Genomic DNA, 26,121 nt, shown 5'->3' on the forward strand with positions numbered 1-26,121 from the left:
AATTATACACAAATATAACCTGATAAAAAGGCACAGTACTATTTCAAGCGTATAGGCTTATATAATTTATATTCTTTGAGGATATTTTGTCGCGGATATTTTGTCCGCGGATATTAACGCAGGTAATCCTGTCAATTGTCTTGTACGAATCTTCGGAATCACGATAACTTTCGAAAAATATAATGAGTTGGCATAATTTTTTTTTATTAGCCTTGTATTTACTGTCGCAAGAACCCTGTTGAGAATCACTATCTAAATCCTTTTTGTTTAATTGTAATTAATAAAAAACTTGAAACCGGTAAATTCATGAAAAATTTAGCTGCCATTTTTTATTTTTTCTTATTTTTCCTTCACTAACTACTGGTAGCAGCGCTAGTGTGACAGTAGGATTAAACAATAAAAAGTGACATCTACGAAAAAAGGCGGAACATTTAAAAAAAATTTTAAATAATTAAAATTAAACTGAAAGAAAGAACTAAAAATAAATAATAAGATGAATAAGTTAAAAGTTGAATAAAAATTAATTATGTGAAAAAGTGATTAAAATAATAATATAATCAAAGTAATAATAGAAAAATACAATATTAATTATTATCATGAGTAATTGAGGTGTGCACTTTTGGGTTTTCCAACATTTTTTAAATTTATATTATATACATGCATCACGATGTAGATAACTTGAGAATTGTGAGACCACAAAATTCTAAGCGCATCTTGCTAGCGGTTTGGTTGTTATATCTTACCCACAAACTCATTATTTTCTTTTTCTTTATGATACTATTGAAATAAAGAGAAAGTGGAGATGCTAAAATTACAATCTGATATTTTACGGTACCATGTTTTGCAATATTACTTGAATATCTTACTAGTTTAATAGAGAATTTTAAAAAATCCTGACGTTATTTTAAGACAATTTTTTTATAATATAAGGTAAGGGGCCCAGTTTCTAATCTTTTTAGAGTACCGGTTGGGGTTATATTATAATAATTAATATAAGACTTAATTTAATGAGAAAAATAATAATTCTATCGACTAGTTTATGATTTGTCAAATATAGTCATGCGCGTAAAATAATTATTTGAATTCAATTAATAATTTAAATTGACGTTTTAAAAATTGACATTCAGAGACTTAGTTTCTGACCCTAAGAACTTTTCAGGTCGCAGTTTCTGGACCTCACAGTGGCCTAGTTTCTGACCCTCAAATTACACAAACCATGATTAGGTTATGAAGTACTTACCAAGTTTCAATAAACTAAAACTATTATTTAGATAAATAAATTAAATATTTATTATAACAAAAACATAATTTTCCAATATTTAAAATATGAATAATTAAAGTCACTTTAACTAGCGCCTGTTTTCATTATTTTTCATCGTAGCTCGTTGTCTTTTTTTTAAACTCTTGAATAAAAAAACAATGAAAAAATTAATTTTGTCATAATAAAAATATTATTCAACTAAAAGAGTCATAATAATTTAAATACTATCGAAATTGACATCATTTTTACAATAATTTTATCCCTCCAAGAATATGTACTTTCAAGATCTAATTATGATCTTTTATTTTTAAAAATGAATATTAAATTTTAATTTATCACTGTATTGTGAATAATAGTAGAAAATAATTTAAGAAAATTATAAATATTGCTATTTTTGCATTTTATAGACATGTAATTAAACAGATAACCTCGCTCGCAGTAAGTTATAATTTTAGGCTCAACAACTCCACCATACCTTTAAAATTGAGCCTAGATATTGACCCTCAAATTTGAACAACAAAACTCATTTTAATATGTTTTATAAACGTATTAAAATAAATTTCAATTAAATACTGATCTATCCATCTATTTTTAGTTAAATTCTTTGACTTACATGATAATTAGTGCTCAGATTCAATCGTCGTACCTTCTAACGTAAACTGTTTAGACTCTACTTAAAAAATGGCTTCCTCAGCCTCTTAAGGCTAAAATATTGGTTTTCATCCAGTTAATATTTTCTGTTTTTTAAATTGCCATTAATTAGGCTTAGAATAAATTGCAATAAATTAAGAAAAAATTGATTTTCTTTTTAAAGTTATAGTAAGAAAAAAGTTGAAAAGCTCAGAAACTGGGCCAGGGTCAATAACTGGGTCTTCTACCTTAGTTTTTATTTTGTTTATATAAAATATTGTGAATAATTATTCCATAGCCGCTTCTTACATTTATTGATAAAAAACTATTGTCGTAAGAGATTCAAAAAATATTCTTATTGTTCACATTTTCAATACAATGAACTTGCATGTGCACGTAAATCCTTATACAAATGAATTCATTCGTAGTCTTTTTACTGGAGTAAAACTTTTCTGCTCGTACTTTTGTAAATAGGAAAAGCTAATTTAATATTTAGAACTCAACACCGTTGCTTAAATAGAGAATGTAGGGTTGGTGGAAAATTAGCCAAGACAATAAGAGAACAGTAGCAGATGCAAATTTATATATAGAGATCTTCTGACGTGTATCTATTGTTGAATAGTGGATTGAAATTTTAAAGGGCACACGAGTTGCGCACATATGTTGATACTTTTTTTTTAAATTTTCAAAAGGATTACTCGTCACACGATAGACAACAAGCACGTGCATATTTGTATGTTGAAATTCAATTATGGACATTTTGAATATTAAGAGACTTGATATCATTTTTACTGTTATATTATTTTCTATCAATAACATCAATCATTTCTTGTATTTGGTTTAAATTTTAAATTCAAACATGCTGAGTTGTCTCAAAAGTAATCTGTTACTAATCTTACTGACCTGACGGTAGTAATTTTATTTTTTATAAAAATATTCTTTCGTCTAACCATACATCCCGCATGGAAAATCTATATATTGTTAAAAGTATATAAAAAAATATATGGTGAATATGTGATAAATATATAGCGGCAAAAATATCTATATTGAAAAATATATGTTTTTTACATATATTGGATTATATATTTATCATAATATATTTACTTGTATATAATGTTTTGTATTTTTCTATATATATTATCTCATATAATGCTCAATATATTCTTATCATATATGGATAGTATATATATAATTTATAAGTATAATATAATAAACTTGATATATATATCCATATATTTTGACTCATATAATTAGTGGTATATAGTCTCTATATAATTGATTATATATGAAAGAATTTATATGATTAAATATATGGTTCGCGGTATATTGGAATTATATTTTTCCAGTATATTAAAACTTATATTTTTCGCTATATATTGAAAATTTTATTTTTTCAATATACTTTTTCAATTTCTACACAATTCCACAAAAAAAAGTCAAATTTATTATTTTTTCTCCTTCTTTTCATTGACCTAATATTTACTGGCAATAACCTAAAAAAAGTAAAAAAAGTGCCATATATTTTAAAATATATTGGAAACCATATATTTCGCAATATATTGGAAAACATATATAAAAAATATAAAAAATACTATATATTAATTAATATACTACTTTCAATATAATATATCAATATAAAAAAGATATATTAAAATATATATGTAAAACATACATAAAAAGTCATATATTGATAAATATATTGATAATATATTCTAGCAATATATTTTTTTTCAATATATTATCATATATTAATACGGCAAAAATATAAATATTATTTTATATATTGAACAATATATCACATTATAATATTCATATATTCTATCATATATGTTTTCACATATAAAGTTTTTTCATGCGGGATGGTATTAGTAAATAATTTTGTATCGATAATTTATATAATGAAGTTGAAAATTAAGTTATTCAATAATTAAAAGAAAAAAAAATTATTATTACAGTTAAATAATCATTCGTAAAGAAAAAAAACAGTAAAGCATATTTAGCTTACTCTGAAATCAGCCAAGCTGAAAATTGGTCTTTAACCATGTACGTAAGCGTCAAACTAAATTACAAATTACCTGTCCATGTCATACCGTAAAAGTGAATTCAACTAATTGCTAACCGTTGAGCAGCTGTTATAAAAATTATTTGTGGGTTTCATTTTATATATACATGTATAATGTATATACCTTAGACTGATTCAAAAAAATCGACTACTTTTTTTTTATCGAGGACACACTTAAAAGTTTCAGTAGGATAAAAAAAGACACGTTAAAATTTGAGCCCTTAACATTAATATTATGTACTCTCTGATTGCGATTTTCTATTTCCTATTTAAATAACAACATGGGAAAAAAATAATTTTAAGTTTGGAATTTTACATCTCCGTAATGACGTATTGTACAAATAAGTCTAGGATATATCGCGTGTGAAATGCCAAAGGGGCGTACTACAGCAGTTAGATAGGGTTTTATGCCAAAAAGATGTATAAAAAAAAATTTTTTTTGCCATTGAATTCAAAATCGTTTAAAATGTCAGGATTAATAAAAAAAAAATATTTTGGGTTTAAAAAAATTATGTCTTACAGCCAATAGGGTGTATAAAAAAAAATTATTTTTTGTTGCAAAACATGAAAATAATGCTATATCAATGAAGGAATATCAGAATGAATATGAAAAGTGAAAAATTGAACTGTAGAATTCTAACCAAGATTTGGTAGTTAAGTATGGGCTAGACCTTGGGCCAAAGTTGATAAGACGAGACTGGGCAGCCCAATATTGTGCCAAGATTGACCCCGTTGTAAATAATGTTTTTCCTACATGGGTAAAGGGGCAAAGTGGGTTTTTTTCATTTTTATTTGACTCTATGTGTAATTTTTATATACCTAAAAATCGAAACGTTTTTCACGCAATCAAAATGAAAAAAATTCGTGTAATTTTGTTTTTTTATTGTCCTTCCACGAAAAACGTTCATATCTTCAAGTACATGAATTTTTGAAAATCACCTAATTTCTTCTACACTCTTTCTAAAGCTATTTCGTGTGATTCAAATAAAGAAAAATGAACTTCTTCAAACGCTTATAACATAAAAAAACTCAAAACGTTTGATTGATTTGAAAAATGATTACCATGCGATAAAATATATATTCAAACCTTTTGAGATTTCGCGCCTCAGTAGTGAATAGTATTTCATAGTTTTTTCAATTTCAATTAAAATTATGATTCATTTTCTGAAGCTTTAAAATTAAATATTTATTTTGTAATAAAATCCGATTAAATGAACATTACGCTTTTCGGGCTTCGACATTTTTTTTCCATTTTCCAGCTTAGAATATGTTTGACAGGCGATTAGAAAAAAAAAAATTTTACGCCCTTTTGGCTTTAGATCACAAAATGTTTAAGTTCTTAAAGCCAAAAGGGTATATAATTTGAGACATACGCCCTTTTGCCTTTGGAATTTTTTATCTCAGTTTGAAGCTTAGAATATGTTTGCAAAGTGATTAGCAAAAAAAAAATTTTTTATGCCCTTTTGGCATTTCGCACGCGATATATAAAATTATATATTTATACGAAATTATATGTGATTTTATATAATAATATAAAATAAGACAGTACACACAAAAAAAAAATTCTCGACTGAAGGTAAATATTCTTGATTCAAGAAAATTTTTTTAGAGACCTAAATTTTCTCAGATAAAGTAGAAATCTTCTCCAACCAAGACGAATTCTCTTGGCTCAAGAAAATCTTGACTTGATTCCCGAAAACGTTTGTCTTCAAAAATACTTTCTTGACTCAAGATATCTGTTTTTTCTGTGTAGCAATTATATACTATTTTATATATAGTTTTATGTAATTAATTATATTAGATTTAATATTTTCATATAAAATGATGTGTAATTTCATGTAAAAAGTTATACATTATTATATAAAACTATATAAATTCATAAGCCTGAAGATCGGAACATTTTTCAACTACTTCTTAAGCAGTTAAATTACATAGGTTTTTCCGTTTTCATTGAGCGAAAAACGTTCGGATCCTCAGGCACACATAAAATTATACATAATTTCATATGATTATATAAAAATTTTTTTCCCGGAGTAGCACTTAATAAATTCTGTTAATTCGAAATTTTGTACTTGTTAACACTTTTAAAGTGTTAAATAGTAGATCAGTTAAAAATTGTGAAGTAACCTAGCGAAATTTGTTAGTTTAACACAAAAAATTTAACACGCGCCGTTTTTAACAAATACACAATATTTCTTATTGTGTCATTAAATTTTTCAAAATTACATAAATTATTATTGTTTCAGTTTTTAACTATAATATTTTAATCAATTTATGTATTGAGTTATCATACAAACATATTAACATGACAGTTTTGTATGTCGAGTTTGCATAACTACAAGGTTACTTTCATGGTTTATTCGTTCCGCAATTTACATTAAATTGCCCGACCCCTAACTTCGTGAGAAAAAAATTTCACCGATGAATTTTTTTCATGTTTTATATATACTAGCCCTTATTCTACATATATATTTTATATACTTGTTGAAATAAAGTCATACACATACAGTGCGCAATTTAAAAAAAAATATAAAGTAATCGCTACAATGCAACAAAGTAGTTGTATATATTTTATTATTATTTATATTGATCTAATTTATAGCCGACACTAAAATTCGTCACAGTAGTTCGAGACTAAGCCTTTGGGTAAACCCTTTATCGGTATACAAAATTTAAGCGAGCCAAATTAGAGCATTCGCGTGTCCCTGTTATTTATTATAATCGTTATGGTGTAATAAAGGTCCGCTAAGTTACAAGGCGTCACTCAGTGGGTGGCTACCTGTGACTAGTAGACAAAGAATACCATGGGTATAAAATTTCAATGACAATATATTTTTCCCAGGCATAAACAGTATACTTTAAAAATTGTTTATAAGTAAGGAGTTAACACAAAAACTTGTTTGACTTGTAGGTATGTGACGGTCGGTTGCACGGCGTTGAAGTTGATTCTACGGAACTTTGGCCCAGTGATCAAATCGAATGTCGAAGCACCATTGCATACCATTGGCGTCGACGTTTCTCGAGAAGAAAGGTAACTTTTTATTGTTTTGTAATAGGTTTATTTAGATACTTCAATACATGGAAAGAAAACTGTAGTAAAAGTTCCGACACGGAAAAAAATAGATAGGAATGGTTACTGTGCTACACAAGAATGATCGTACCCTAACGGACCCGAATTACGGTAAATGACGGTAAACGCACCGTAAATTACGGTAATCCACCGTAAAATGCCGATTTACCGTAAATTACGGTGGTTTTACCGTAAATTACGGTGGATTTACCGTAATTTATGGTGGTTTTACCGTAATTTACGTTGGATTTACCGTAAAATACGGAAATACGGTAATCCACCGTAAATTACGGTAATTCGGTAATCCACCCAAATTTTTTACGGTAGATTTATCGTATTCGACGGTAAATTTACGGTATACCCGCCGTAATTTACGGTAATCCACCGTAAAGTACCGATTTACGGTAAATTACGGTGGATTTACCGTAATTTACGGTGGTTTTACCGTAATTTACGGTGGGTTTACCGTAATTTAGGTAAATCTACTCGAATTTTACGGTATTCTACGGTAGATTTACGGTAAATCAGGTCTGCTAGGGTAAAATATGTAAAAATTAATCTTAGCACATTACTAGTTCTCGTTATAATAGGAATGGGTTGTTTTTACATACGACTGAGTACGATCCAACATAGCAACTCCCGGGAAAAAAAATTCATGTTTGGCTATATATGACCATATATGATCATATATGAAAATTGGCCATGTCTGATCATATATGATTAGATATGATCATATATGATATACATATAGGTTTAACAAAAATTATTTAAACTAAAACAATAATGTTTTAATTTTATTGTTCATTAGCATACATTGAAATTTATTTATATATAGCTATTGTTCACTCATTATTAATTTTTCTATCGATGAATTTCTATCGATCATATATGATCATGTATGGCCAGGCATGAATTTTTTTTCCGGGGTAGAAGAAATTTCGTCGCCTTTACATATGGTCACGTACAAACATGTATGACTCATAAATAAACATATATGAATCATATATGATCATATATGCTCATAAATAAACATATATGAATCATATATGCCCATATATAAACATATATGAGTCATATATGATCATAAATAAACATATATGAATCATATATAAACATATATGAGTCATATATGATCATATATGATCTTATATGGACTGGATATCGAGTAAAAATGCTTTAGGTTGTATCATATATGATCAAACATGACCATATATGATCTTATATGAACATGTATGACTCATATATAAACATACATGAATCATATATGATAATATATGCCCATAAATAAACATATATGATCATATATGCCCATATATAAACATATATGAGTCATATATGATCTTATATGGACTGGATATCGAGTAAAAATGCTTTAGGTTGTATCATATATGATCATACATGACCATATATGATCTTATATGAACATGTATGACTCATATATAAACATACATGAATCATATATGATCTTATATGAACATGTATGACTCATGTATGAACATACATAAATCATATATGATCATATATGATTCATATCCGATCTTATATGGTCATATCTAATTATATATGGCCAGACATGAATTTTTTTTCCCAGGCTATTACTATGTTACTCATTATGCCGAAAACATGACTGGTTATCGTGTTCACAGTTGTTCACATGTGGAAAACTCCTCGGACAAATGCGTTCCATTGTCGTTCAGCATAGTAACCATTCCTGTGCTGGACAGGAACTGTTGCTTTCAGTCACATGTCTGACTACTGTTTACAACATTAGTTCCTGTTAAACAGTAGTCAGATATGTGTCTGAAAGCAACAGTTCCTGTCCAGCATAGGAATGGTTAATATGCTGAACGACAATGGAACGCATTTGTTCGGAGTCTTCCGCATCTCCACACAAGACCTATACCTATTTTATATAGTAACACATCGACTGCTGAAAGGAACCTGTATTATCTGGAAAGCCAAAAGTGACTGTGAACACGATAACCAGTCATGTGTTCGGCATAATGTGTAACACAGTAAGGGTTGGTATGTTGGATCGTACTCAGTCGTATGTAAAAACGACCCATTCCTATTATAACGAGAACTAGCAAAGTGCTGAGATTAATTTTTACATACTTTACAACTATTCCTGTGTAGCACAGTAACTATTCCTATCTATTTTTTCCGTGTAGTTCGTTTATGAAATATCAACCCGTTATGGTAATAATTACTTGGAATTATGGGTTACACGCCCATAATTTCTGGGAAAAGTTGCCATAGCTATAGGAGCAATTCTCGTAATTATGGTAATAGTTCCTATATTGTATAGTAATGATTACCGTATTCATTGGAATAATTCCCATAGTCACAGGAATAAATCCTATATGCACATTGGAACGGTTCCTAGGTGCGTATGGGAATAAGCTCTACATACTATGGTAACCATTCCCATAATATATGTGAAATATTGTCATAATATTATGATAATGATTCCATAATATAAGAAGCTTCTAAATGTTACTATTACTACAGTATCATGGTGATGATATTACTACCATAACATTATGCTAACCATTACCGTGATATTATGGTAACTTTTACTATAAAGTATTAGAATCACTAACATCATATATGGTTACGATTACTATGATAGTTTGGTCACCATTATCATACTGTTATGGTAGTGATTCCCATAATATGACGAATTTCTTAATGCTATGGTAATCGTTACTATGCACTATGATAATCATTACTATTATATGATAGTAATTATTACCACAATATTGAGGTAATCATTGCCGTAACATTATGGTAACTTTTACCATGAATTATAGGAATCGTTACCATGAAATAGGTAACGATTGCTATGATAGCATAGTCACCATTACCATACTATTATGGTAGTGGTTCCCATAATATGAAGGGCTTCTAACTGTTACAATAATCGTTACCATATTAACATAGTAATCGTTACCATACTATTGTAGTAACCATTACCTTAATATCAGGGTAATGATTTCTATAAATTATGGCAAAAAGACCATAAATTATATGAACTATTACTGTAATATTATGGTAACCATTACCATATAATAGCATGGTAATGAGTCCCATAATATGAGAAATCTCTTAACGTTATCGTAATCGTTACTAAATATTATAATAACGATTACCATCTTATCATAGTAATCATTACTATATTATTATTGTAACCATTACTATAGTGTCATAATTCCTATAATTTACGGCCAAAGTACCATTAATTATGAGAATCATTACTGTAATACTATGGTAATTATTACCATTATCTTATGGTAACTTATACCATATTAAGATAGAAATTATTACCATAATTTTATAGAAACTATTCCTAGATCTTATAGGAATGGAACCCATATCGATAGAAATGGTTACCATAGTTTGGGCGCCATTACTATAATCGATATTTAAAAAAAAACTGTTCCAGTACTGTATGGAAACCATTCCCATAATATATTGTAATTGTTATTGTGGTCCCAGTAAGAGAACAGACCTCGGAAATTGCCCCCACTACCGAACATTTATGAACTGCGCATGTGCACAGAAAAGTGGGAGAACATTTAGCACATAAAATATCTAGAGTGGAAGTAAAAACCGACGACACCCGAAGTCCAATTTCTTGTTGGGATAACAATACACTAGAATCTCTCTATATTTGACCGCTCTCTGTATTTGACCAAATTCTCTCTCTATATTTGACAATCCTGCCTCCCACTACGACTTTTCGTTCGGCCAATCAAAAAAAAATTTAGTGGCGGGTAGATTTGAATGTTCTTGGGCTATGAATACAAAAATTAAGTTCTATTAATCTAATAAATTTTAATCACTTAATTTAAAGATATATAATATTTAAACTAACCTTACAATTTTCTGAATTATTTGACATTTTTTATTGCACACAATACAATATTCTATTTAGTAATTGAGGTTATATACAGATAATATCATAGAATCTGTTTTTGTACACTGCGCATTTAGCTGCGCAGACCTGCGCATAAGAGACAATAGTGTTGCTGTAGTGGGGATGAAAGGACGAGTCAAGTACAGAGAGAAATCCTGGACGGAAGAGTCAAATATAGAGAGATTCTACTGAACAGAAATTTCTCTCTGTCTAAATCCACAGGAAGTTGAAAAATTTAATTTGTTTTTTTTTTAACCCAGATATCACAAATGTTTGTCTTGCTATGAAAAACTCGAAGCAATGCGGGCATTAATAAATAAAAAACAAATACGTTCAGGACAAGTAGGATCATCTTTCCGTGAAATAAATCTGCTGATGGATACACTAGTGTGACCGAGGCGATTACAAGCCGTTGTTTCTGCGGTGCTACAAAAAACTTCCAAAAAGTGTAAAAATTGCCAATCCCATGAATTGAGACTGAAATAAAAGGCTACTGTGTACTTTAGTGCATTTGTTTTACCTCACGGTTGCCGGCTAGTCTTTCCGAGAGATAAATCAATGTAATTAAATTTTAAAAGTATATTTTTTTTCTTTCCAAAAGTGATTTATATTAAAAATATATTGTTATGTTATTTTTAATGCCATATACTCATCAAGAGCAGAAATAATATAAAGAGACCTTGAGAGAGAACAATTAAGTTATTCAGGTAATACAGCCTGAATAATTTAATTTTACACCATTAATCTTTTTGTCTCTTCATCGTTTTAGGTCTACCGCTCAAAAATATGTGAAATTGTGAATGATTGTAAATGTTGATCAAGGAATACAGATTTAAGTCACATATTTTGCGTGGGATTTTAATGATATTTGTTATGCAATTGCTAATAATTTAATATTTAATTTGTAATATATAAACGTATTATTGATACAACAAAAAAAGGATTTCTTGGCGCTAACAATCTCTGGCAGATTCGAATTACGGTAAATTACGGTGTTTTCATGGTCAACCGATTGTGTTTTGTGGTAAATTACGAAATTTTACAGTAGAATACGGTATTGTACGGTGAATCACAGCGTTTTAACGGTAAACGAACGGTACTCTACGCTAATTTACCGGGATTTTAGGTTAAGGTGCGGTATTTTACAGCAATATACGATATGTTAGGTGAAATACGTTATTTTTTCAGGTAAACTAACAGTATTGTACAGCAGAATGAGTATCCTCCTCCCTAACGGATCCGAATTATGGTAAATACAGTGATTTACCGTAATTTGCCGTAATTTACGGCGCCTAGCAAAATTACCGTAATTTGCCGTAGATTACCGTAATTTACGGTAATTTTGCTAGGCACCGTAAATTACGGTAAATCACTGTATTTACCGTAATTCGGATCCACTAGGGCTAACAGATCCGATCTACGGTGAATTAAGGTAATTACCGTAATTTACCGCAATTTACGAAAACCTGCAGAATTACCGTAATTTAGGGAAAATGTGAGAAATTCGCCGCAACTTACGGTATTTTACCGCAATTTATCATAACTTAAGTAACTTACCGTGTTTACGGCGAATTACCGTAATCTGCCTAAATTGCGGTAAATTACCACAATACGTAATTACGGTAAATTGCCGTATTGCGTAATTACGGAATATTACCGCAATGCCGCAAATGCGGTAAATTACCGTGATTTGTCGCAAATTACGGTATTTTACCGCATGTGCGGCATTGCGGTAACCCCGTAATTGCGGCAAATTACGGTATTTTGCCGTAAATTACGTAAACTCTGCTGGGCATCGTAAATTGTGGTTAATTACGTTAATTGCCGTTATTTAAAGAAGTTCGGGTCTGATAGGGTATTTTAAGTCAAATCCGGTGTTTTGCGGTAAAATGCGGTATTCTACGATGGCATATGGTATTTTTACGGTAAATTACGGCATTATACGGGAGAATACGGTATTTTACGGTGAAATATTGCATTTCTACATTAAACTAATGATATTTTACGGTAGAAGTGCGGTAATTTCACCGTAAATTTGCCGCAATAGAGTGGTAATTTACCGTACATTGCGGCATGCCTGCGGTATTTCACCGCAAAGTGAAGTACTGCACTGTAATAACTGTAGAAATAAAAAAGCACACGCCCTGACGGACCCAAATTACGGTAAATCACCATAAATTACGGTAATCTGCCGTAAAATACTGATTTACCGTAGTTTTCGACATTTGCCGTAATTTACTGTAATGTACGGCAGCTTTACCGTAATTTTTGATAACCCTAGCAGATCCGAATTACAGTACCTTACGGTAATTACCGTAATTTACGCTATCTAGCAGGATCACTGTATTCTACCGTAACCTACGGCATTTTACCGTAATTTGAGGTGTTTTACCGTAATTTACGGCAATCACTGTAATTTACGGTAATTTACCGCATTTTTACCATAAGTTACGGTAATTCTGCCGGATACCGCAAATTACGGTAATTACCGTAATTTATCCTAATTCAGATCTGCTAGGGAATCCACCATAAAATACATAAATTATAAGAGGTCCACTGAGGCGGTGCTAACGGTAAAAATGCCGCAAATTACGGTAAATTTCCGTATTTTTACTGTAACTCGCCGTGCAATGTCGTAGATTACTGTAAATTGCCGTAAAATGCCGTAGATCACCCTATTCAACGGTAAATTACATAAAACTGTGATTCGGATCCGCTAGGCTATCAATCGAAAACAAAAATTATTCTGGGGCGAGAAAAAATTTCCTTGCACCAAGAAATCCTTTTTTTCTGTGTACTATTCCCATTATAAATTAAATGCTATTGTATTTAAATAAAAAAAAAAATCATAAATTTTTTTATATTAAAGTGAAACTAAATCTTGTATTTTTGCATTAAATAATTTTGCAAATACATACAATAAACCAACTGTTTATGAAAACTGTAGATAAGTAGATCATGTACAAAAATGTCGGGATACATTTCTGAAAAATCTGACAATCACGATTAAAAAAAAAGTAACGTTGGTTTATTAATTTAAAATTAATTTTAAAAATTTAGGTAGCAAATTTTACAAAGAATGAGAAAGTAATTTTTTTGATTCTTTGTGCGTCGTAATTAAAATTTTATTTTAAATATTTTATAATTGTTATTTTTAAATATTCTCATGCTTCTAAACAAGTGAATAATAATTTTCCCGATTATTGAATTATCTATACTAATAAAAATTCCTTGCACGCTAAGCAATGATAGATCTTGTAAAGAAGTACTCGTTATTTTAAATAGCAATTGAAATATATTTTAAAAAGATAAAAATAAATTTAAAATAACATTTGAGTACAAAGTTACTCTGATAATACAATTTAGAGATTAACGTTGAATCCGTCCAAAAATTGAATTATTTTATAAGTAAGAAAAAAAGTGTAGCATGTACTTAAAAAAAAAATATTTAATATTTCTTAACACTATACAATACAGAAACTAATTAACAAAAAAATGATAATTGATAAATTGTTTTTTATGAAAATTATCGAATAAATGCTTCATAAAATTGTCATTGAGACTGTAAATTATGTCTTCTCAGATTATTGCTGCCAAGACAAATTAATGGAAAACTCCAACGGCAATATAAAAAATATATGTAATCTTGTCCGAATAATTATCTAATAAGTTTTATTTAAATATTGTATATAATTGTAAAAAAAAAGAAAAAAAAACATGTAGCGAGCTTTTACTTTTTGATATTAATTTCCCGCAATCTTCTTGAATTGTTTTTATTGTAGTCGAAATAATTTCCGTAAAAAAATATATTGTATAATTGGTCATGTAAAAATTATGATAAAATAAGTATAATTGTTGATAATAAAAAACATAAATAATAAAATGATTCTTTGTAATTAATAATATGATACTCAGTAAAAATTGATTCCTGCAAATTTATACTAATATAAAATTAAATTTTACTAAATAGTACAAGTTGAAGGGAATTTATTCAAGTTTGTAAAACCCACCATTAACTTTCTGTGCGATCATTGGTTTCTGAGATATCGATAATCAAAGACAAAAGGATCCTTGTCCACTTGAAGCTCGATATCTCGGCGAGAAGTGGACGTATCAAGGTCCATAAAAAAGTAATTAAAGCTGAATAATGAAGGTATCCGATCCTCATAGTAATTAAGCAAAAAAAATTTTTCCACGCGCAAAGACCAAAAAAAAAAAATTGATTAAATTTGAAAATTTCTTTGTCGCTGGTTTTTCTAAGATTACTCAAAAACCGCTTACGCTAAAAAATTTTGAAGTTTTAATCCAAAAAGTAGACACCCCGTGTAAAAAAAATTCGTTCGAAAAAGATTCCAAAAAAGTTCCGCATGTGGAACTTCTAAACATGAGACAGATTAGAACTTCGAATGGAACTTTTTTGGAACGTTAGTAATTTTGATGGTAAAAAAAAAGTTTTTTTGAGCAAATTTAGAGTCAAAAAAGGACGTTTTTGGAATTTTATATAGACATTCCAAAACAGTTCCAGAATCACTACTTTTGAATCTTTTGTAGACTAAAGACGTTCCAGAAACACGCCAAAATAGTTCAAAAATCACCACTTTTGAATTTTTTATAGACCAAAAAAAACGTCCATAATAATTCGAAGAAAGTTCCACGAACGTCTTTTTTCGACTCTGAATTCGCTCATAAAAACTTTTTTTTTACCATTAAAATTACTAACGTTCCAAAAAAGTTTCATTCGAAGTTCTAATCTGTCTCATTTTTAGAAGTTCCACATGCGGAACTTTTTTGGAATCTTTTTGGATCGAATTTCTTTTACACGGGACTTGGAGTTACAATTTTCTTTTTTTTTTATTTCTTGTACGACCATTTCTCTCAAAGTTAGGGCCTGTTGAAAATCGCCCAAAAATTTGGATTTTTTTTTTGATCCTTCAATTTTTTCCATTAGTGTATTTTATACAATGAACAAGCTTAGAATTTTCAGATAAAGTAGTAAACGCAAAATAATTATTTCGAGCTAAATAATAATTTAAATTAATCCCTAGCGGATCCGAATTACGGTAATTTACCGTAATACACATTCGGCAGGGTTATTAATTGAAAAAGAAATTAAATGCTTCTTATAATATATTTATATATTTACTTTCTAAACATGAATTAGTGGAAATTTCATTAATTACGTTAGTGAAGCAGTATTCACTTCATAATCAGTGTATTTAAATAACAAATTAGTGAATTCTCACTAATAAATTTAGTACTATAATTTTCACTTGCAAATTAGTGATTTTCACTACTGAACTAGCGATATTTTCATAATTTCTACAAGTGAAACTGTTATTCACTTCTTAATTTATTAATTTCACAATTTCACTAGTAACTTGAACTAGCAAATAATTAAATATTTTACTAGATATAAATATAATTAATAATTATGGTACTATTTTTAAAAATTTTAATCAAAAACTTTCAAAATAAAAAAAAATAGAAGGACAGAACAATAATATGTTTATATTAAGAGTACGTCAATCATAACATCACGGATTTTTTATTTCTTCATCAGTTATTGTTTGGTATCATAACGAATATACTATTTACATTCACGCGATCACATGCGTAGGCCAGCGCAGTGGATAGCATCAAAGACTTTGAATCTGAAGGATGCAGGTTCGAGCCCAGCAGTCACCGGGATTTTTTCATCAATCAAAATCATGTATACTTCCTTTAAGTAATGATTCTCATAATCTAAATTTATATATAAATATATATAATTAAATGCCGTAAGATGGACGGTGGAGTCGAATTTGAGATTTACGATTTGAAATTTCCGACGTCGGAAAGCAAGAAATAATTATGAAAATGGATAGGAAAACCCATGATTATCCTCACCCATCTCCATCCATTCTCATTCATCCTCATACATTCTCAGTGAGTGGTTCAAGTTTCGTACTTAAAAGAAGTAAATTTCTGATTCATTGTTTGAAATATTGATTTTATTTTTTATTCATCAAATTTTTTTATTTACTTTTATACTTTCACGTTTAAGTAGGTGCCTTTGGTTCTCTAGATTCCATAGAATAAGATAATGTCCGTTTTATGATCTTATAAGGATAATTGAAGTGAAGCAATAGTTTTCTTAAAATAATAACTATCAACTTTATTTTATAAAAAAATGATTCATTTTTAATATTCATGGAAACCACAAAAATAATTAATTTAATTTAATTGTTTTTCTCAGTGTAACATTTAAAAAGTTTTACTTTCGTATATAATAACATTTCTTGTCTTAAAAACTCAAACGATTACAACTGCTCAAACAAAATAATAACAGCTCTTAAAATCGATCAGAAGACTATTTTTTCTATGAGCATGACATTAAAATGAAAATAACTAAAAAACAATGCAAAATTCGAAAAATTTTTATTGGAAATAACTTCGAGGGAATAAAATTGTCTACAAATAAGGTCCCATGATATTTTGTAATAGGTCTGATAGTTTCGCCGGAAAAGTAAAAAGATCTCAAAATTTAATATGAATTTGACTTCAACCTTAAATAACTTTTGAACAAACAGATTTATCAAAAAACGATAAGAAACTTTTTTTGTAGAGCATTCAATTACCTACAAAAATATGCCTGTCAATTATTCCTATGACGCATCGTTAACTACTTATAAAAATCAGAAGACGTAAAAAAAATTTTATCCACGTTATTCTTATGGAAAATAGAAAAGTGCGATGCGGACAACCTTAATGTTAATATTAAGAGCTCTAATTTTCACAGGCATCTTTTTTTTTATCTAAATGGAACTTTTGAACCTGTTTCCGAGAAAAAAAAAAAATTTGTTATTTTTTGGATCACCCTAGTACTCATATAATCCTATCGATGAAATATGAACGTAATAATCATTTTAAGGCCAGAAAATTGCTTGACCTTGACATGGTGAGAGTAGAGCACTACCTCAAACGCTTCGCGTTATGAGGCGTGCAAAAATGCACCAATGTCAAAAGGACATTCCAATTTTTACACTGTGGGGAGTCCTTTTTACTGTAAACGCTTCCCTTGTTTTGTATGAATCCTTTTCCTAGAAATGTCGGCTTTCCTAAAAAAAATTAAATTGAATTATGTAATCAAATAAAATATGTTGGATAAGTTTTTTACGCCGGTCATCCATCAATATCTATCTATTCATGTCATTCAATAAGTGATAATAATATGAAAGAGCCCGATGGTATCGCTATTTCCTTTAACTTTAGTTTAGGATAAAACTAAAAAATCTGAAGGGGTGATAAATTCGTAGCATAAATTACAATCGATCTTCGATCATGTTACGATAAACCATGAAAAAGGCTTGGATGTTTTATTTAATCCGTAAAATATTGCAAGAATAACGCAAAACACGGGTAAACGCGTGCCGAATGTTTACCCACGCGATTTTGTATTCATAGTATTATATCGTTAACGTAAAGTATGGAGAAGGGTGCGAGAACCCTTCGTTTGTTTCATCGAGCGAAACGGTTTCTCGTTTCGGCACTACTGAAAGAGTTGTAGCAGTATTATGCTTTACCTATATTATATTATATACATTAATGCTCAAGTATTTTAATGACAGATATTATGTTACGATCATTATATCACCATCAATCATTCAAACTAGTCTACCAGCTATGGAAGCAATGTTATCTTTAAACCATCAGGTGTGTAATTAACATTGAATCGAATGTGATGTGCATATCTATATCTATATAGGGCATTCCAGGTCAGTAATTCGAGTCTTCAATTTTACTCATGTTTAGTACACATGTACTACTTTTTCTGTACCTATGAATTACTTTTTCTGCAGAAAAAGAGGATTTGCATCACTAATTGAAAACAAAAATTTTCTTAAGACTAGACAAAATTTCTTAACGCAAAGAATTTTTCTCGTTTCAAAAAATTTTTGTTTTCGAATCGTAATGCAAAAAAATACTTGGGGCAAGTAAAACTTCTTTAAGGATTTTATTGAAATCTAACTATTGTATTTATCTACATCCTATGCAAGAGCCCCCAGAGGTGGACAGAGGGGCCATGCTTGGCCCAACATTGGGAAACCCAGTTTGAGCTTACCGATATTGGCCCATGCTTGAGCCATAACTGGGTACTCAACCTTGGCCATTACTATGATTAGCCAACTTTGGGCCAGAGCTGGCTAACCTAGACGCGGCTGCTCCTACGGTTTGCCATCCTTGGGTCAAGATTGGTTAACCTTTCGATCATGCCTATGGTTACACAACCTCGGACTAAAACTGGCAGATCCAGCTTTGGCCACTTAACGGTGTGCCAAAATTGGCCCAAGAATGGGTAACCTAGCCTTGGCCATTCCTGTAGATACCCATCCTTGGGCCAGACCTGGCTAACCTAGGTTCGGCCATTCAGAGTTAGTCCATTTTTCAACTGAGACAAAAAAAAAACAAATATTAGAAGGATTTCAAATCATATAAGGATGCCAATGCCTGGCCAACAAACGATTACAAATGATTGGCTTACAACGTTGGACCTATGTTGGTAAATCAGTGGTCCATAATTTATTCTTGCTAAATAAAAAAATCTGCTACACGAAAAGAAAATTATGGGAAGTTTTCCTATGCATTATGGGAATGGTTCCCATAATGGTATGGGAATAGTACCTATACTACTATAGGAATGGTTCCCATATATTATGGGAACCATCCCCATAATAGTATGAGAATAGTTCCCATACCATTATGGGAATGGTTCCCATAATGATATAGGAATGGTTCCCATACCATTATGGGAATGGTTCCCATAATATTATAGGAATAGTTCCTATACCAATATAGGAACCATTCCCATAATGGTATGGGAATCATTCCCATACTATTATGGGAATGGTTCCTATATTGGTATAGTAACTATTCCTATAATATTATGGGAACTATTCCCATAATGTTATGGGAACCATCCCTATAATATCATAAAATTCTTTTTTTGCACAATAGTGTAGAAATTTCCCAAAATTTGAATTTTCTTGAATGTTTTGTGCTGACAAAAAATTCTTGTTAAAAATTTTAATGTTTTTTTGCCAAATACGATTTTTTTTCAATTTTTGAATTTTTGTTTTTATGTTTAATAATATTTCTGTGTATTGTAGAAGTGATTACCACACTTCTTTAAATTAATTTTTTCATGATAATATGGGAACCATTCCCATAAATTATAGGAATGATTCCCATAATATTATAGAAAGTATTTCTATAAATTATAGGAACCATTCCTATAATTATAGGAACCATTCCTATAGTGTTAAGGGTATCATTCCCATAATTATAGGAACTATTCCTATAATTATGGGAAACATTCCTATAATTGTAGGAACCGCTCCCATAATTTATGGTCGTAATTCCTACGTTGGTATAGGAAAAAATTTCACAAAATTATGGGAACCGCTGCCATAATTTTCTTTCCGTGTAGTCAATTATTAATTATTCGAATAACTTATTGTTATGGTTTTTTTCAACTAATAATTATTTATTTTTAAAAATTTAACATCTCAATTCAAAAGGTTTTAACTAATTTCGTTTCCTTTCTGATATCTTCGAAAGTTTTTGACCTAGAAATATATAAAATATGTCGAAAAAAATTTCTTCTTAATTCAATCTTATCTTAGGACTTGAAAATAAATAATAAGAAATATTTCTATTTCGGATGCCGAGGCCTTTTTGAAATTTGAAACAGAAAATGTCGATGGAAGATCTCTAACTATTAATATTATGAGTTGATACCTTGAGGAGATTCACATTTTCAGATGCTGTACTAGTATGAAAAAACCATATTCTGACGATAATATATAAAAAATATATGGTAAATAACTGACCATATATGGCGGCAAAATTATTAATATTGATTAATATATGATTTATCATGTATAATAATTTATACGTTTAATATTATAATAATCCATATCATTTATAATATACGTAATTATATACATGTGATATTGTATCAAAAATTATATGTCCGCTTTATATATTAATTTATAACGTAAAATTTATGTTTCATCTTATAAATTAATTTATAATTTCAATATTATTATAATCCATATAATTTATAATATATGTAATTGTATACATATGATATTACATCTCAAATTATATTCTCGTTTTATATATAATCTTATAATTTCAATATTATAATAATTTCGATATTATTATACATAAATAATTTAAAAAATACACTCATACCAAAAGTTAAAGGAACAAAAAAATTTTAGAAATTTTTTAATGATTTTTGCAAGACTGTACTTCATGAAAAATAATCGTATCGAGATTTAAAAAAAAGTATTTTATAGCTTTAAATCTCTAGTTTTATATTTGTGCAAATATATATAAACATATATCTATATAAATATATATTTACATACATTTATACAAATGTATGTGAACATATATTTATATAATTATATATTTACATGTATAAATATTATGTCAATCATATAATTAAATCATATATCTTATCATAAAACTTAAAGTATTGTATAAAATATTATAAGCAACATTTATAAGTTAGCATGTAAAAAAAATATATTACCGATATATATGTTGCAAATTATAAAATCATATAATATTTCGGCAAAATTTTGTATATGGCTCCATATATGACTTCTTATAATTCCATATAATTTATCATATATTTTGAATTATACTGAAGCTTATATATTGCTTTTTCATACGGGCTGAGCTCATCAAGAGCTTCTTAACAAAGGTCAATTGTTTAAGACACACGTTAATGTAAATATATATATATATATATATATATATATATATATATATAGAATATTGTTGTAAAAATTGTTAGTTCAACGAATGGGCTAAATACTTTAAAATATTGTTGTGACAAAAATAACTAAACAAGTTAAAAGATACCTCTTGTCGCCACCTCGAGCGATAAAAATGCTGTTTTCTCACAAGATGCGGGAACAAAAGCACCGACGGTCACGCCGAAATATCATGACAATAAAGCTGAAAAGAGATTTTCGAAGGGCAATGAAAAGATTGAACAGAAGCCTACCATATAAGCGGATTATCCTCAAGTATTGAGATATTGATACACACGACTCTTCATCCGCTTCTAAGAAATGTGATCACCATCATCATAAAAGCCCTATGAAAATTTACCTTTTATTCAAAAATCTTTACTCTGTTGATGTTTAAACTTGTTTAGTTCTTTATCTATTTTTTTTCTTTTATTACATCATGTACTTATTTTCAATTACCATCTTATTTTCCTTACCATCGTATTTTTAAACAGTACTACTACAGGTTTTTTTTTCTTTTAATATCACAAATTTCAAATAACGAGATTTATTTTATAATTACCTTTGACACTTATAATTATCATGGTTTTTTACGTTTAATCATCTCTAATCATCAAAAGATTATTCATTATTTTATGATTATAAACGATTCAGGACAATCAAAAATTTCTAATCATCATGAATCGTTTTTAATCCTCCTGTGGGACCAAAAATTATAATATTATTTTACTATTATGCAGTGAATATTTACTTATTGCTGGTGAAAAATGTACCACTATTTGAATTTCGGTAACACACATTTCACTTTTTTTACTAAATAAAATTTAAGAAAAAAAATTTCATTCAAAAAATTCATATTTTTTCAATTATTACAAGAAACTTTTAATAAATCTGTCACGGAAAAAAATTTTTTGTTACCACAAGATAAGATAACAAAGTCCTGCTTTAGTATACGGATAACACAGCATTTGAGTTGATTACAATATTTTTGCAATGCTAGCAAGTTGTTTTTTGGGCCATACAATAGCTTGTAATTATAACAAAACTATTGTGGTACACTAAAATACTGATTTGTTAAAGTAACAAACCAAATTTGTAGTACTGACAAAAATTTTTGAAGACCCGTGTAGTGTAAAATGCCTCGGTGTAAAAATTTTGGTGCGAAAATTACACCGAATCCCGTGTAAAATTTAGGTGATGTGAATTTTTATTTTTTACACCGCCAAACGTGTAAATGTATAAACGTGCAAATGTCTTGACACACATGCACACAAGCACACACGCGAGCTCACACACATGAGCTCACACAGGCAAGCTCCCACATGTGAGCTCACATAGACGAGCTCACGTATATGAGCTCGCATAGACGGGTTTACGTACATGAGCTCACACGAATGAGCCCACATGCGTTCACAAGTGAGCTCGCGCACATGATCGCATACACACGCGAGCTCACGTATATGAGCTCACATGGCAAGCTCATGTATATGAGCTCAAACGTGTACACCCGTGAGCTCAGGCAAATGAGCTCGCGCATTCATATACGAGCACACACACACGTGAGCTCACTCGCGTGAGTTCACACACATGAGATCACTCACACACATGAGTTCACACATGCACACACGATCACACAAATATACATACACGCACACACGTAAGCTCACACATGCACACACGAGCTCACACACACGAGCGCATACATGCACACACACTCACACAAACGCACACATATGTGCACAAATTCCCATCGAATAACACGGAACGGTGTAAAAAAAGTAGATTACACCGTGTTAAAATTACTCGGAGGGAAAATTTACACCAAGAGAATTTTTACACCGATATTTCACACTACACGGCCGTGTAAAGTTCTCCGGGTCCAATTTTAACACCGAAATTTTTAACAGTGCACTGTAAAAAATTTCGGTGTAAAAATGGACCCAGAGAACTTTACACACGGCAGTGTAGTGTGACATAATGGTGTGAAATTTTCTCGGTGTAAATTTTCCATTCGTGTAATTTTTCTACGGTGTAATCTATTTTTTTTTACGCCATTTTGTGTTACTCGTAATTTTAATTAACGAGCAACAAACGATCATTGAAGATTTTTAACTATGTACTTAATTAAAAACTACATTAATTTTATTTAGATACACAGTTTAAAATTTTGTGTTCTTGTATAAAATTCAATGGTTTAATATTTTGTGTCAATTATTTAATACCATCAAGTGTAAATTTAGCTAAAGTTTAATGTGTTGTCTGATCTCAACAATTTTAAAACCCGTATTATTGTTTGACACAAGTATAATGTATTAAATTAACCCAAAAAATTGATTGGACAGTTTGGGACATGTGATTTGTGTTAAATTTAACACAAATTTTTCAACTGTGTTGAAATTTTTTCTCTTAACGTAAAATTATCATGAACTATAAATTTACACGTTTGGCGGTATAAAAATTTTAAATTCACACCGCTTAAATTTAACACCGAATTCGGTGTAATTTTCACACCAAAATTTTCTACACCAAGACATTTACTATACACCGGGTCCAAAAATTTTTTACAGTGTACTCTCTAAAACTAAATTGGTGAAAATTAGCGAATATTTATTATTTGCTAGTGAATTTTAGTGATTCAGTTTTAGAGAGTAAACATCATGTCTTCTCATAACAATCAACGACTTAATTACGACACGTTCATTTATAACTATATATAACATTGATTTCTTACCGTACACAGTAAAAAAGGATTCGTCAATGAGTAAACAAAAGCGCGTGTTAAATTTGAACACTTTCGTGTATAAATTCAACGCAATGTTATTATCTTCTGAGACTAGTTCTTTAATCGATTGATTTTTCAGCACTCAAAAATGTTATTTTTTACGAAAATAACACTTTTTAAATGTCACTGTGAAATCAACGTACGATATATGTTAAAAATACTCTCGGCATCACAAAAGAATTTTTGCACTGAGAGAAAAGTGCATGGTTGTGGTAACTAGAAAAGGGTGGGAATAAAAAAATAGTCATCTTAACTAATATTTCTAGTTTCTTGAACTATATCATAATGCCCGAAACTATTTGAAAGTATTAGTTTTAACTAAGCATTTGTTTTGTTGTAGTAACTATTTAATATTATTTATCAGAACTTATACTTCAGCAGAATCACAAATGTTTCAGCAAACGTACGATTATAATTTTATTAATTTAGTACCATTTAAGGTGTCGACGAATATAATTAAGGATTTTTCTTCATTATTTTTTTGTAATAAAAATACCATTTTTTACTTAATTACGTTCGCTATTGAATTATAATATTCATTGAATTATAACACAGTTAAACAACTATGATATCATCGTACATTTTACAACTATAGATTAGTTATTTGAACTGAGGGTAATAGTGGAGGCTTCATTGAACTATGTTTTTCATAGTTCAGAAAACCACTTTTTTCTCTCAGTGTGGAAAATTTCAAATGACAATGACACTTCTTAAATGTTAATTTAACATATAATTCGTGTTGATTCATTTAAATAACTCAAAGAATGTGTTGAATTTACAACAGTCACATGTTAAAAATATTTCCTCTGTTATTTTTACGCGGAAAGCGCTACACATTATGTACCTTTCCCTGATTAAAAAGTCCGATGGAAAGTCTATCGGATTTCAATCGGAGTCAATCAGAATTCAGCAGTTTCAATCGGAGTTTTTAATCAGGGTTAGTATCGCAATGTTCGGCTGGCATTTTTTTTTTTTTTGTGTCGTTTGATTATTGAGTGAATTAACATTCACGTTGTTCTATATCAATTAATAATAATAATACTAATAATTATATATCATAATGTACAATAATATATACGTATATATTATTAGTCTTATTATTATTACATGCTATATATTTGAAGAAACAATCGACTGCAGTTGCGTCATCGATTTTGATTTTATATTTAATAAAGTTAAAAATACTTTTAAGATGTGTCGAAGTAACGCAAAAACAAATGTTAAAATTAACACTTTTCAGCCATGTTCCGTCACAGTGTATATCGGAACATAGCCTTCAAGTGATTCAAATAACACATAAGTATGTAAAAATTGATGGTTAGATCGTCGGTAATTTTAACTTTAATTTGTGTTACTTTTGACAAATATGTCTGTAACTTTTCTACACAAACGACGTATATTAAAATAACATATAAATGAATGTAAAGAGTTTATTTTACACACGATTAGCGTAAATTTTGATGAATTTTTTTTTACTGTGTAAGCTAACCATTGTAATACCAACAAAATCTTTGGCCATCCCGTCTTTTGTTATGATGACGAAGCTCTTTTTTCCGTGTTGTATAAAAAAGATTACTCTTCATAGTGTA

At 29.5% G+C, this 26,121-nt stretch overlaps 1 protein-coding gene across 2 annotated transcripts in view; it reads left to right on the forward strand.

Annotated features, from left to right (window-relative positions):
• LOC130669289 (katanin p80 WD40 repeat-containing subunit B1-like) overlaps positions 1-14,398 on the forward strand; it is a 32,398-nt gene extending 18,000 nt beyond the window's left edge. For both annotated transcript variants that reach the window (XM_057472077.1, XM_057472079.1), the window contains 2 exons: positions 6,865-6,984; positions 11,203-14,398. In XM_057472077.1, coding sequence (XP_057328060.1) covers positions 6,865-6,984; positions 11,203-11,335 — 253 coding nt within the window. In that variant the 3' untranslated portion in view covers positions 11,336-14,398. The remainder of the gene's footprint in view (positions 1-6,864; positions 6,985-11,202) is intronic.
• The last annotated feature ends 11,723 nt before the right edge of the window (positions 14,399-26,121 follow it).

The sequence above is a fragment of the Microplitis mediator genome, chromosome 6, assembly GCF_029852145.1.
Source record: "Microplitis mediator isolate UGA2020A chromosome 6, iyMicMedi2.1, whole genome shotgun sequence".
NCBI lineage: Eukaryota > Metazoa > Arthropoda > Insecta > Hymenoptera > Braconidae > Microplitis > Microplitis mediator.